At 42.7% G+C, this 15,331-nt stretch overlaps 2 protein-coding genes across 2 annotated transcripts; one reads left to right on the top strand and one right to left on the bottom strand.

The window, feature by feature from the left end:
• Positions 1-2,037: 2,037 nt before the first annotated feature.
• Positions 2,038-3,246, bottom strand: cldna (claudin a). Its single transcript, XM_080772311.1, has one exon. The coding sequence runs from the start codon at positions 3,128-3,130 to the stop codon at positions 2,501-2,503; it is 630 nt and encodes a 209-aa protein (XP_080628437.1). The 5' UTR covers positions 3,131-3,246; the 3' UTR covers positions 2,038-2,500.
• A 10,595-nt stretch (positions 3,247-13,841) lies between these two features.
• LOC308321547 (claudin-4) lies at positions 13,842-14,522 on the top strand (the record flags this gene model as incomplete). Its single annotated transcript, XM_080772485.1, has 1 exon — positions 13,842-14,522. The coding sequence occupies one exon, from the start codon at positions 13,842-13,844 to the stop codon at positions 14,520-14,522; it is 681 nt and encodes a 226-aa protein (XP_080628611.1).
• Between the last annotated feature and the right edge of the window lie 809 nt (positions 14,523-15,331).

Here is a 15,331-nt window from a genome sequence, read left to right as displayed (position 1 = left end):
GTATACGTTCAGAATAAAGTCCCGAATAGTGTCCAGCTTTTATAGATGTGCGCTGTGAGAGGAGGAGGGGACTCTCAGACATGAGGGCAGGTGATACCATAAGCCTCAGCGTGCTCAGTTCGCTGGGATAATGTTTACACACAAACAGAGGCTCAGCGACCTCCAATACTGCTGACCTATACCAGAAAACAGCTTCAAGGTCAGAGACAACTCTGAGACAACTCAGAGACAATCTCTTTACACATTAAAGAAGGAAATTACACTTTCATAAAATGTATGTGTGTGTATGTATATATATATATATAGTGCGAAAGTGTATTGGCATCAAAATGTACTTGGTTACCGGACTACGTATACTGACTGAGGACTGAGGCCCCTTCTAAAAAAAATGTCTTCTACGTCCTAAAAGTTTTCTGAAAAACCTGTTTCTATGTCAGTGGTGCTCAACCTTTTGTCAAGAATTATCTGTATTTGGCCGTGGACCCCCATCTGAAAATATGTAGTTCCAGGGACCCCCCAGAAGTAAAGATTGTAGTTAAAAACGTTTGCTCTGAAAGAATATATATTCAAAGATTTGCACCACATTTTCACGATTGTTCAGAAATAGCAGATCTACAAGCTCATAGTGCGGCACTCAGTGCCGCGCTATGAGCTTGTAGATCTGATATTTTTCAATAGCTGCTAAAGTATAACATAATGCTTAAAATACATTCTGAGTATGTCATCAAAGAGATGACCAGCTCAGTGGCTTTGTGGTTAGACTCGTTATGAGTGTATGCCCAGGGACTGCAGGGGGTGTACTTGTACATCATCCATGTCCACTTTGTCCACCATTTAATTCCTTAAATCCATGAGCTAACATAAAAACAGATACTACATGACATGTCTACATTCCATACCTTGCTTTTCATGAACAAAAATATTCTCATATTCGCAATAACAGATTGGACCTCATTTTGATCTGTGTTGGGTGTATCCCTCAACATTCTGTTTAAAATAATGGGAGGAGGACCATGACATATCTCTCTGCCTTCCATACATTTATGGCCAGAGAATGTGACATCACTGGTTGTCCTTTACCACCCCTTATAAATGAGTGCTTTGTGGACTTTCTGCCTTAATTAGCACATATAACACAGCCTGACAAGAATCTGGAGTCATATACATACATTTTAGCAATCAAGCCTAGTTAGTGGAAAGTTAAATCTAATTAGTATTATATTAAAACCTAAATGTTTCATTTGTGAAAAAATTGTTACAATTGTTATATAAATATATGATTACATCTTACTAACCAAATGTCTTTGAGGACCTGAGTTTCAATCTGGTTTTCCACTCCAACTCTGCCCTTGGTTTCTTAATTGTCTCTCCAGTAGTCTACTGACTCTACTCTACAATATAAGTATAGCCTACTATTACTAAATAAAGTAAGACTGCTAAAAAAGAAGAAGAAATGGAAGCAATATTTGTCTTGGTAACACTTTTAAGACCATGGCAGAGAAGCTGTGTAGACTTTCTTAGATGCATTGTTTATTTTACTGTAAGGGGCAGTGAAAGACAGGTAATTACAGAGAAGGGAATTCTTTCAATGACTACATTTAACTGTCAATTACAGAAAATGCTTTATACTTGCACTTTATTAATTCTATTTTGTGTACACATAAACTAAGACAGCAATACTAGAAAGCCTACCGGTAATTGAATTTCACTTTATATTTTACCATCTTCTTTGAAATAAGATGAAGTAGGTATTTCATATTTATTTAGGTGCAGTAATACTGTACTTTGTGGTGGCTAAAGTAGAATTCAGGAATACCGTAATTTACCATGTGTAATTTGTTATTCTTGGGATGACTATGGGACAGCTCAGTAATAAATACAAGTTTGTTACTATGCAAGTATGCAAGTTATATTTGTGTTAAATGTATCAAATGTATAAAAATCCCTGTAGGTTCTCAGTATTAATCCGTTTGTTGTAATGTGAAATCCACTGGGGTGTGTGGTGCGTGTAACATTGAAAGGAACACATGAAGCAAGTTACGGTAACAAAAAAAAGTATATTTACATTTTTATATTATTCACACAAAACACATATGAACACAGTGAAATGATATCTTTAAACTGAAGCGCTTAGTTGAAATGTTTTGAAGCTGAAAAGAAAAATACTTTCCCATTTGACGTTGTAACTCTATCTGTAACATACTCATTCAGACGCTGCAGTTCATTTTCACCCTGGTTTGGGGTGTGGCGTCTTCTTTAAATCCCAGTGGGTTTGTTGTTGCACCGTCTATTCAACTGACGAGCCGTCTGTCCGAGGGCCAACATAAAAGCATCAAGCCAAACTGTGATATTAATATGTCTATGTCTTACAGGATATCACTTTGTATGTGACACAGTCAGACACTTTGAATGAATGGTGTTTCATGGTGTTTGACCCACCCAACACACTGCACAAGTCCATCTCAGTCTTTTCCATTCCCCTTTGACCCCAATCTTTTTTTCAGACGTAGTCCTTTGACCCTGCGGTCCTGCTGGGAGCCGTGTACTTGGCGGCAGAGTAGCTGTCCCGTTTGGGGCAGTTGGTGCAAAGGAGGGCCCCGGCCACGATGAGGAGGCCAGCGGCCCCCCAGCCGATGAAAAGGGACGCGCCCAGCTCTCTCTTCTGGGAGCCCACCGCCATCGGGTTGTAGAAGTTGCTGATGATGCCGTTGGCGGTCCAGCACACGGGAATGAGGCACAGAACGCCGGACACGATGAACATCACACCGGCCGCCACGCAGATAATGGACTTGGTTCTCTCGTTCTCCACGCAGGTTGTGCACTTACCCCCCGCGACGGCCAGGAGGACGGCCACCACGCCGGTCAGGAGGGAGAGGACCATGAGGGCCCGGGCGGCCTGCATGCTCTGGCTGAGGGCCAGCATGGAGTCGTAGATCTTGCACTGCATCTGTCCCGTGCTCTGCGACACACAGGTCATCCAGATGCCCTCCCACGTGCTCTGGGCGGTCACGATGTTCTGGCCAACGAAGGCCGTCACCTTCCACTGGGGCAGGACGCAGGCGACGATGACCCCGACCCAACCGATGACGCCCAGGGCAGCGCCCACCATCTGAAGCCCAGCCGACACCATGATGTCTTCTGTATAAAAGGTTCTTGTTATGTCGTCCAATTAAGTGGGGTTCCAAAAATATATGTGAAAGCAGGTGAGGTATATCTAGTCTCAAAATCACTTGAGAGATCCCGAAGTGTAAATGTTTGGGTCAGATTTGGAGCGGGCCTTTTATATTCTTTGCTCAGGAGGGGCCTGACTCATGCATAACGCACACAGGTTCACTGTCACACATGTGTCTGACGTGCCAGTCACCCCACTCCGCCCCTAACGGGCATGTAGCATCATGTCAAGTTCTCAGCTCCTCTCCAAATGGCTCCAGGTGGGGACCACATTGAGTCATTGAGGTATTTAAAGATTTAACGTTTAAAAAAGACCATAGAGACAACACCCTCTAAATTACAGCATTGAACCTAAGCTACATATCTTTCCTGTTCTTTTTTTTCCTCCTTTGTGGGTAGTCCTGGGACAAACAGTAAAAGAAAGCTCAGACATGGGCTTCATAAGGGAAACAAAAGAAGGAATTTACGAGAATAAGACTAAGTTACCAGGGATGATGGTCAAACCATTATACCACAACACTGTTTCTACACTATAATCTCTCCTGTGTTAAATACTTCATAACAGCTTTGTACGATGGTAATTAGATCTCCATAATGTGATGTCAACCTAGGAGGATATGACGGATCATGGGAGAACAGAAGGTAGAATAGAACGTATCTGGCCACTTATTTTCAGAATCCTGTCATTTTTGGTTTGGACAAACCAAATAATGTCTCACAGCTTAGTTTAAGTACTATTGTCAAAGTCTTTTTGCGGTCAGGATATGACTATTTTTTTTTGGCTGTTGATGCGTTAAATTGTTAATTATTTGCTGTCTGATATCTGTATTTGTGGAAAAAATTGAATACACAAAATGCTCCACAGTCCACACATTACATTCCCAAATGAGCCAAACACAAAGATTGAATACAGTGTGGGACAGAGCGTACCACAATACGAGAGTATTGTGGAACAGAATTCTATAATATCAGTAAATAATTAGTTAGTACATTTTGTTATAATCTGATCGCCCATGGCTGTGTACTTTTACGTGAGATCACAGTGTACTTGATATGTATTGTATACTGCCTGAACTGTAGCATAGTTTATAGTTAGGCTATTAGAGAGACATCTCAGACAGCAAGGTCAGCTTTGCTGCAGTTAGCGGTTATTATGTCTGATATCTTGTGGTCACGTGACTCACGTCAGTTGGGATCCAGCTCTATATATGTTCCTGTGTGTGTAATACATTTTGTGAACCTTTAGCGTGATACTGTCTCGTGTCGCATTATTGTTCTCCCGGGCCCGCCACCACTGACGCCGTACCAAAGGTATACTTCAACCGGATTGTCACACACCACCCAGCCGGCACACACTACCTGTCTGTCAAACCAGACGAGGGTCCAGTACTTGAGTTTACAACACATTTAAACAAAAGTATTTTGTGGCTACCGTTAAAACAATGTTATATTTGTAATTGTTGTCTGAGTCTGAGTCCTTTTTGTGAAATGTACTTGATTCTTTCTTAGTGTGCCAATGAGTACACCATAGGAGTACATTTACTAAATTCCATCCCAATAGATCAGTTTCGTGTTGGATTTTTCCAAGTTATCATAGTATATCATCATATTAAATACAGTACAATTAAATATGTCTCTTCCTACTTCATGTGAGTCTCTTTAAAGATTACAGCAGTGGTTCTCAACTAGTGGTCCGGGGACCATCAGTGGTCTTTGAGAGGGTTCCAGGTGGTCCCCAGATAATAACCAAAGGGACCCTTATTAGATCTTTAACTCTTGAGTGTAAAATTCATTTTACGCTCTCAAGAGTTAATTTACAGAAAGTCTACACAATTAGAGAATTTAGAAGAATTGTTATTTTGATCTCATTTTGCCTGCAGTTATCCCTCCTATCACGTACCACATACAGCATGGAATTGTGGACAAACAGTCTTATCTTGTAACAATCCAACAACAACAACAATATTCAAAGCTTTGGGTCTGAGAGACAAAATCTCAGATGAAATGGTGGTCCGTGGCTCAAATGCCCAAATACATAATGGACCTTGACATGAAACAGGTTGAAAACCACCGGCTTAAATAAAATAAAATCAGTGCTGACCTTGGCTTGCAGTGATGTGATGATGCTAGCCCTTATAGGCTTGGAGGGCTGGAGCGTGGCGCTTGTAGATCTGCTATCTTCTCTTGTAGTTTGCCAGGTAACGTGTTGCTTTCCAGGGGTCTTGCTTGTATAGCTCTCTATAGGCTGGGGTCTGCAACAAAGCAACGACACCAATAAGGAGACATGGTGGCAACGTAACGACAAACAAAAAACTAAGTGGTTGTTGGACTGTCGCAAAAAAACAGGGGATGGTGGAGAGTGGGTCTGAAGAGAGGTAGAAAGAGAATCAGATTGTCGCAGGTAAATGAATGGAGGCACTGTGTGTGAGCCAAAACTGCCGTTAGGGACTATAATGCCTCCATTTTACCCCCACGGTAAGATCATTAAAGCCACACAGCCCAGTGCTGGAGATTGGGTTCCAACAAACGGCTATAGCAAAAAAGGAGGAATTTCCACAATTAAGGGCTTGGAGGAGAGATGGTTTCAGAACATATTGGCTTCCTTTCTGGGATTAGGCCCATGCGTGGTGCTAATCCTTTTAGGATCATATATCTTTCACGAAAATACAGAAAATACATGATGGTCAAACACACAGCACAACAATGCACTACAAGAATCACTGTATCTGTTTGGTTATGATTATATAGCAACACCATGCCATTATAAATGTAGATGCTTTCACAATTACACCAGATAATAAACAGCAGGGAACATAATCAAAACCATACAGTAATTACAGTAATTTCTATTCTGTGTCGTGGATAATGAATAGAAATCACACCCATGTGAAGTGAGCGGTGCCTTTTATCACGATGATGATGTATGATGATGATGCATTGTCCCACATGATCTCACATGACGGTAACCACAGTAACCGTGCTGCTACCGACTAATACATGCAGACACGCAAAGTCACAATTCAAAAATAAATAAGACTGGCCAAAACAGAGACAGAACTTGAGAATAACCCTTGACAGCTAGCCTCGATACCCAGGCTTTCATTTCGTCTGCACGAAAAACTTGACAGCTAAATAAATGAAACAAACCAGCAACTTAACCCATTCTGGGCGGGAACCCCTTTAGGTGGGAACCCATTTTGGGTTCAAAAAATTCTAAACTTTGATGCTGCTATATAAATATTTGAAGTTTTTCAGAAAACCTAGGTTAGGCTTTAGAAGTCCTAGAAACTACAAGAAGGAAAACCTTCTACAGGCCCTGCAGCTCTCCCATGGATCACACTAACGTTTCTCCTGTAGATTCTACAGTGTAGAATACCTTTTGGTAACTCTTATAACTTAACCAAGGCTAAACAAGTTATTTGACACAATTACACCAGGAGGTATTGATGGTGTTGATTGAATATATTCAATAATGTTTCATTCACAGACAGTAATGAAGCCAAAACCTGATACCAACACGACACACACCCCTCCTCTTCTACAGTGCTTGGCCCTTTCCAATCAACAGGTTTGCCAGCACTGCAGAGGAGAGACAGGTGACCCCACAAAAAGGTCCATTTCCCCACACAGTGTCAATTAATAAATATTTAAAACTATTTCAGTTCCTCCTGTTGAGAATGTCTTCAGATATACACCTCTATGGAAAACATACACCAACACCACACTATTAAAACCCCCAGCTGTGCAGTGTGCGTGCGTGCAACGTTCCTCCTTTACTGTCTATAGTAGGGGTAGGCAAGGCCAAAACTTCCCCCCCAGAAGTAATATATGGCACGTGAGATAATTTGGAGAATAAGATTTCGTCTTTACTTTTTACCTTTTTTGGGGGGAGGGGGATATGTCCGTAACAATTATAGAGGGTATGTGCATCTATAAAGTGAGTTTAACCTTGTTTGATGCAACCGGTTGGGACTCTGTCAAGGCCAGAAAGTGGTTTTTGCTCAGTAGGCGCTCCCGCATAACTTCCGGATATGATGGCCTTCTTTAACATCAATTTAGACGTTTCCGGGCCACCGCCAGTGCCACAGTCCAGGACTGTGGACAATCTTAGTTGCTTGACAGAGACTCTTAGGACCACATAGATGGTAACAGTTTAATAATACATCCATGGTAAATGGTGATGTCTAGAAAGCCACTGCTTGTACTGTAACTGTGAATCAGTGAGATCTATGGCATCAATGGTGCAGCACTGACATCAAGCTGTCTGCAGCAGGAAACTATTGTTGTTGTTGACCACAAAAGACCCGTGAGAAGTTGCCACCGACAGTGAGCATGACATGACTCTGGCAGGCAGCTGAGGAAAAGGCTTGAGGGAGGTGAAGTGACAAGTGTCAGCAGGCAAAACAAAACGTCTCCTAGCTAGGCCCAGGCCTAGTAGTTAAACTGGCTGGCTCACTATGCTGAAATGGCAAGAAGAGAGCGGAAGTGTGTTTAACACTTCAATCACATGAACCTGTATGAAAGGGGAATTCAGATAAGAACGTGTGTGTGTGTGTGTGTGTGTGTGTGTGTGTGTGTGTGTGTGTGTGTGTGTGTGTGTGTGTGTGCTCACACGTGCGCATGCGTGCGTGTCACTGTGTGGGTGGCAGTCAGTAGAGATGGACTGACGAGTCTGTATTTGTTGTGAATGTGTGATGTCATTATTCCCAGCCCTCCAGTCATTGTGAAGGGATCGTCGCTGTCAGAGTTTCAGTGGGCAGTGTAAGAATGTGAGCCAGTAAAGTGCCCTTGTGGGATGGTTGACTCACACATGACACAATACGTCCCATGACACTACAAAACACTGGCATTTTCCGAGGTTCAGACGAGTGATAAGATAATATAAGATCTCTATTTGTCACTGTATGAGACATACAGCGAAACTTTGTTTAGTGCATCCATATAAACAAACAGTATAGTATCAACAAACACTGATGGCGCAACACCATGTCAAAAACTGTTTGTCCGTCATAGTCAAGTCATCAATCTATTAATAAAATAGATTGATGAAAGAAATATCTGATGCATCATTAAAAGTACAGAATTAAAATATAGGAGTTGTGATGAAAGAATTCAGGATAACTTCTAGGGCACTAAGGGCAGTGGTTCCCAAAGTGGGGTCCAGGAACCCACAGGGGTCCTTGAGGGAATTCCAGGGTGTCCCCACCTAAATGATAGTTTGGAACCAAATAGACCTTTATGGGTCTACAACTCTGAGAGTGTAGGCCTACAAGTGGAACCAAATGGACCCGTTGGACCCTAATGGGTCCATTTGGTTCCACTTGTACACTCTCAGAGTTAGATTAACATCGATTTTACAATATAGATTGGGGGTCTCAGAGATAGAAATGCCATTATACGGACCCCCATATAATGGCAGTTATTCTCAACCAGTTTAATTTCAATGACTCCCAGTTTGATAATCACTGCTAGAGCCGTAAAACCCTTCTCTTATGGGGGTCCCTGGCACATCTTTACAAATGGGGGTCCGCGGGCTAATAAGTGTCAATTTGGGAGTCCTTGACATGAACTCTGCTGCAAGTTGATGATGTATAGTAATATATAGGGTGAAATTATTAATCCTAATGATCATTTGAAAGAAAATATACAAAACAATAAAATCCAATTTTAATATGTCTGATTAGGTTCAGCTAAGCGGTGATGGAAATGTTGTATAGCCTACTGTATTACCATGTTATGATAACTTTATCTTCTAAATATATTGCACACAGCAGATTCAATAAATAATCTAAGAAATAATGGACATAATGAGGACAATTGTTAGTTACATACAGTACATGAATACATATTATGTAGGGCATACACTTGTACTGTAGTTGCTGTTGAGTTAAGGACATAAACTGCCATGTTGATGGCGAGGGATGACGAAAATTCTTGTTTTTACCCTGAGGGTCATTTCAATGTCTCTGACTCATTTGTGTAGACTCTGTGTGTGTCAAGGGAATTTATTTCTGGCTTCAAGCCAATGTTTCGGTTTCTGTATTTTACAAACCTAGTTGTTTATTTTTGAAAAGTTGTAACTACTACGGTGTATATTAAATGCATTATTTGTCATTATATCCAATAAGTGAGGAGGTCTATGCACTCTAACACTGTACAGGTAGGTTTAGATTTTAAAATAAAGAGCTACATACATTTAAGGTTCATTAGGTAAACAGAATATGTTGAGTGAATGTACACAGCTAGACAAATCATAAAATAATATAAAATATACAGTACATGTTCCCTTTCCCCCCCACCTCTCTCTCTCTCTCACTCTCCCCCCCTCTCCCTCTCTCTCTCCCTCTCCCTCTCCCCCTCTCTCTCTCTCTCTATCCCTCTCCCCCCTCTCTCTCCCCCTCTCCCCATCTCCCTCTCTCTCCCCCTCCCTCCCTACACGAGGCAAGTCTCCACGTGTTAGTTATTATTGGCCCAACCGTCCTCCATGCCCAGCTACAGTAGGACTGACAAGCTGAGAGAGAGAGAGAGAGAGAGAGAGAGAGAGAGAGAGAGAGAGAGAGAGAGAGAGAGAGAGAGAGAGCGCGCCACGGTACCTGTATGGTATCACCCTAACCTTATATAAACCGGTCTGGCTGGTTCCCACTCCCATGACAAGTGCACTGCACACCGTAGGCTAGGAAGTGCTCTTCAAGTGGCAACAGGTGTACCTTTACAGGTTAAAAAGGTTCGGTTAAATACCTGCACCTGCTGCTTGTCAGTTGTCACTGACTATGCTGATTTGTAGGTTGGTGAAAGGTATGAGAAAGTAAGTGAAATGACCCTGGTACATCCTACTACAGTACTATCATAGATGTACAGTATTTTATCTGTCTGACTTTTACTTCCATAATATGAAAATGTCAGAATCGATAAACTACCACTAAATGTGACTATTATTTCCATGATATATTCGGTTATACAGTAATTTCATTAGCCAGCTGTATACATTTGATTTTGACTTGATGTTGATCATTCTAAAAATGTAAATCAGGGTTCTTCTAATATTACAGTAATGTCAATCTGAGAACCCATCATCAAAAAAGAAAAGGAAAAACTGCGCCCTCCTTTCTATTGAGTCTGTTTTGAGAGACTACTGCAATGTAGGTCAGCTCCACATGCGTTTCCATCTTCTACCACAGGGAGGCGTTGTTCAATAGACTTTAAATCTATCACAAAGGCTGTCTACTAGTCTAAACCAATGACCCCAGTTGTTTTGATTCAAAACATTAGCTCAGAGATGCTCTCTGTGGTGTGTGTGTGTGTGTGTGTGTGTGTGTGTGTGTGTGTGTGTGTGCGCAAGACACAGAAGTGAAACATTGGGAGCATTGGGAAACACACCCTAAGCTGTCCTAAGGGTACGAGGTTTTACAGCCCACTGGATCCATTCCATTGAATAAGGGTTCACTTCAACTGAAACTGATCAACAATAATAATGTCTACTCTCATCTCTGGCCATCCAGAAATACAGTACCAAAAGATAACAATTTTAATATGTTGCACAACGATCAAAAGGGTCATCATGTCAGATAGTGTTCATCATCAGTGGTATATTTACTTCAGAGAAGTCAGTTGAACTGACTTATGAATGCAAACTTCAAGCAGGCAAGAAAAGACAGACAGACAGACAGACAGACAGACAGACAGACAGACAGACAGACAGACAGACAGACAGACAGACAATGACACTGATGAATTGAGTACAAAAAAAGCCTATTAGCAGACCTTTTATTATACTGTACTTTCCTATGCCTGTCTTTGCAAAGTAACTCCTAATGAAGTATTCAATCACTCATGTATTATTAGTTGACACAATACAAGGCAGGCACAGAGCTAACCCGGGATACAGCAATGGCTCCCCCTGGCTGTAAAGTGTAAAAGGTAGCAGAGATCGTGAGCCTCTTTCTGATGTTTGTCAGACTGTGGGAGGTCTAAAGATGTGAGGTGGTTGGCATCTTTATGGAGTTCATCATACTGTACCAAAAATGTGAGTTATGTCTGAGCGTTTATACATTACAACTTAGACCAAATTACTACATGTGGGTGAAAGAAGCCCAGATAAAGAAAACCTTGAACTTTTGAAATGGTCACTCACTACATGTATGTCCTTGCACGGGCACAAAGAAAAGATACTGTCAAAGAGAAGGATTTACGACTGTCACAGGAGCAATCAGTTTATTAATTAGGGATACCCTTTGGTTTCATTTTACGCTCTCAAGAGTTATATTACTGTTAAACATCTGCATTACTCAATTTACAAGACGTTTACACTATTAGAGAATGTAGAAGAACTGATATTTTGATCAACGCTTGCCTGTTATCTCTCCTAATGGTACCACATCAATACAGCATGGAATTGTGGACAAAATATTATTTTTGGGTCCGAGAGGCTACTAAATCTCATCAAATGGATGACGGTCCGTGGCTCAAATGTCAACAGGTCGTTTCGAGGAAGCAATCTGATTGGTTGAAACAGCCTTCTAGCCGTGGTTCAAACGAGCACCACTCCACACCTAATAAAAACAAAGAATTCAGCTGCTCTGTTTTCCCAGAGTGCAGCAAACTCGTGGCTAGGCTAGCTAGTTTCTTGGGACATTTGTGGTCGTAGTGACTATACATCTGTCATTAAAATATGTTTTGTGATGCTTGCGGACCTTGACTACGTCCCGTTCCTGACCGCATCACTGTTGTGGCAATAATAACATTAAACCACACCCCGAGTGTAATATTGCTTAAATAAATAATGGTCCTTGATATGAAAAAGGTTGAAAACCACTGATTAATTTATATAATAAAAATGTCCCTCGTTGTTTTACAAGATTCTTTTTCCGTATCTGGATGTTGATTTCCCTGGCTGCCAGAGGGCGGTATACGAGATAGCACTGATCTTTACCCTAAACCAGTGAAACCACTGACCCCAAATGACCCTTGTTAATGAATGATGACCTTTAATGACACAGATAACTCGCTAACCAACCTTGACGTCGTCACTGCCAAAAAGGCTGTTGTCTGGCCAACCTGACGGTTAGGGCACGTACCACCAAATCCCTGGTTCGATTCCCGCCCGCCCGGACCAACAGCTGCATGTTATTCCTACTCTGTCTCTCGCTCTCCCCCTCTGTGTTTCGCGTCTCTCTCTCCACTGTACCTGTACAAATAAAGGCTAAAAACATTGTTTGAAGAGAATTTACCACCATAGATGCAATAGATTGGTTTTGCAGGCATAACGCAATTCACTAATGTGTTTAAACTTTATTTGTCAGGAAATCACAGAGTGCCACATAATTAGTTTAGTCTAAAGCTAATTTCCATGTCTCTAAATGCCCAAATACAAACATACATATTATAGTTGGCTAGTCAGTCAGTGTGATTGTAAGATTGTAAGTTGGCTTGTCAGCCAACAACAATGCTAGGTAATGTTAACTTATTTTCATTCTGCTGTCCAGAGTTTGTGTGAGATAAATTCCTACACAGCGTAAACGTACTGTGAATGACGGCACTACTAAATGAAACCCCAAAGGGAATGCTTTGTCAGAACAGCTAGAGGTTGAGCACAGATTGGTCTTCCATGGAGCAAAGCAATTGAACCCCATTCCACGTTTTGTACCGAAACAGCACATTACAGCATCACGCTCGGTTACCAGGAGTCAAATGATTAAGTCAAATTGAACTGAATGGAATATAAAACATGTATTACTACACATGTTGGTGTGTGCATTGTCAGTCTAGTAGTAATGTAATTCTTTATATCAGTCTTGCTTTTTTTTTGGATGCAAAAAACGATTTCCTCGGTGCCTACCGGCTTTTTTCCTGCCAGGAGGGATCATGTACCTGACTAACACAGAAAACAAGGCCTGTCGTTGTTCGCCTTTACCTTACCTGGAAATCTCATTCAGAAGGTGATTCAGCATTTTTCCACCAAGGTTAACATTACCGATATGTCACAGATATGTTTGTTTTTTCTCTCTCTCTCTCAAATAGTAGAGGTTTTAAAAGGTGCACTGGTATGCTTATTATATGTCTGGCTTGTACTCAAAATGGATTTAAGAGATTCTAATGCTCAACATTCTCATATGGAAAGGTCATTCTATATGTGTATGTGGTTTGGATTGGACACATCTGTCTCTGACCAAAATTATGGTCTTTACATATTTTCTTTTACAGGACTTTGCTTAAATATAAGAACAAAAAAGCTAAATGAGAAAATGCTAACAATGGAAAACGTCTTTCCTGTGAGTGTCGCTTGGTGACAGGACCAGCACCTGTCGTTCAGAGGGCTGTTAACAACATTGGACATGTCTCTGACTAAAAGGCAAGTAGAGTTTTTTTGCCACCTTAAGCTGACTCCACCTTCAGTCTTCTAAGCAGTATAAAGAAGCTAGAATCTGTTTCTCCCTCTCTCTCTCTCTCTCTCTCTCACACTAAAAGCCTTATCCAGGACTTGGGGGACAGCGAGATCCGATATCGCCTTCATCTTAAGAGGGTTGAGCCAGCCAGCACACAGAGGGGCTTCTATCTCACAGCGCCGGGGCAGACAACAGTCTTGTCCGGCCCCAACTCCTCCAGGACCATCTTCAGCCTCGTCATCATCCCGCTCCATCTCCCTCCGACCGGGCCTCTCTCTCCAGCCAGCCATGTACTCCGCGGGCCTGGAGATCCTGGGGATGATCCTGGCCGTGGCCGGCTGGCTCGGGGTGATGGTGGCCTGCGGCCTGCCCATGTGGCGCGTGGCCGCCTACATCGGCCAGAACATCGTCATCTCCCAGGTGATCTGGGAGGGCCTGTGGATGGACTGCTCGGTGCAGAGCACGGGCCAGATGCACTGCAAGGTGCACGACTCCATGCTGGGGCTGCCCGTGGAGCTGCAGGCGGCCCGCGCCCTGGTGGTGGTCTCCCTGGTGCTGTGCGTGGCGGGCATCGGCCTGGCCACGGCCGGCGCCAAGTGCACCAACTGCAGCGCGGACGTGAGCAGCAAGCCGCGGATCGTGCTGGCCGCCGGGGTGACCTTCGCGGTCGCCGGCCTGCTGCTGCTGACCGCCGTGTCCTGGACGGCCCACGCCATCGTCCTGGACTTCTACGACCCGCTGCTGGAGGAGACCGGGAAAAGGGAGTTTGGGAACTCGCTGTACTTTGGCTGGGCCGCTTCCTGCCTGCTCCTCCTGGGGGGAGCGTTGCTCTGCTGCTCCTGCCCCCCCCGGCCGCCCAGGACGGCGGCGGCTGCGAGCGGGGGCGGCTCCGCGCCTCCGCCCAGGGTGGACTATTCAGCCGTCAAGAGCATGTCGGTCAACGGATACACCAGGAGAGACTATGTGTGACCATGTGACACCACGTGATGCGGTAATCAGTGTTATCAAACTTATCTCCTGATTGGTCAGTGGTTGAATAAAGACGTGGAGGTCACACCTGCTCCGTGGGTTTGGACTTTCTTCAGTGGTGTGAAGCAGTACTGGTGGGTCTAATTCTAGAGAACACAATGTATGTATTTGATGTGAAATCTGAATAGTTTTACTAATTTGTGATCGAAGCAAATTCTACAAGAAACCAAATAAAACCTTTCCGCAGTGTCTTTGATTGATGTATGGAAGATAGTTATACTACATTGTATTTAATGTAGAGTTTGTGCATTTACTTTATTGACACAATGCAATACTAAACTAAAATGATTAAGGGGGTCAGATGAGAACAATGAGTTTAGCCTTCAACTGATGAATCAGAAACTCAGCTTATGGTGATGCCAAATGCTAACTGCTGACTCAGTTGTGGACAATTTGGTCCATGTGGGAAGAATCGGTTGCTGTAACATTATTTTTAAACAAAAAAGCCTGGGCACAGAGGCTACTGTAACGTTTACATTGGGTTGTTTGTTGGACTGCAACCCACACTCACACAAGTGAGTATCTTTTCATTTCATTACAAATAAGTGGCAGTAATGGTCAGCTTGTTTCACAGGAATACCGTCTGCTCTATTATGTCCTATTATGTCCTCTCCAACTGAGTGAAACCGAGTCGACGATAAGGAATAAAGCTACTCTGAGCGGGGATACTAATAACAGAGACTACTAGCTACTTCCACAAAGGCCCCATTGATCCGTTCGTTTTTGCTACTATCATGTTGACATTCTTG

The sequence above is a fragment of the Protomyctophum bolini genome (assembly GCF_963924005.1).
Source record: "Protomyctophum bolini genome assembly, chromosome: 9".
NCBI lineage: Eukaryota > Metazoa > Chordata > Actinopteri > Myctophiformes > Myctophidae > Protomyctophum > Protomyctophum bolini.
This window is presented reverse-complemented; position numbering and strand designations above follow the sequence as displayed.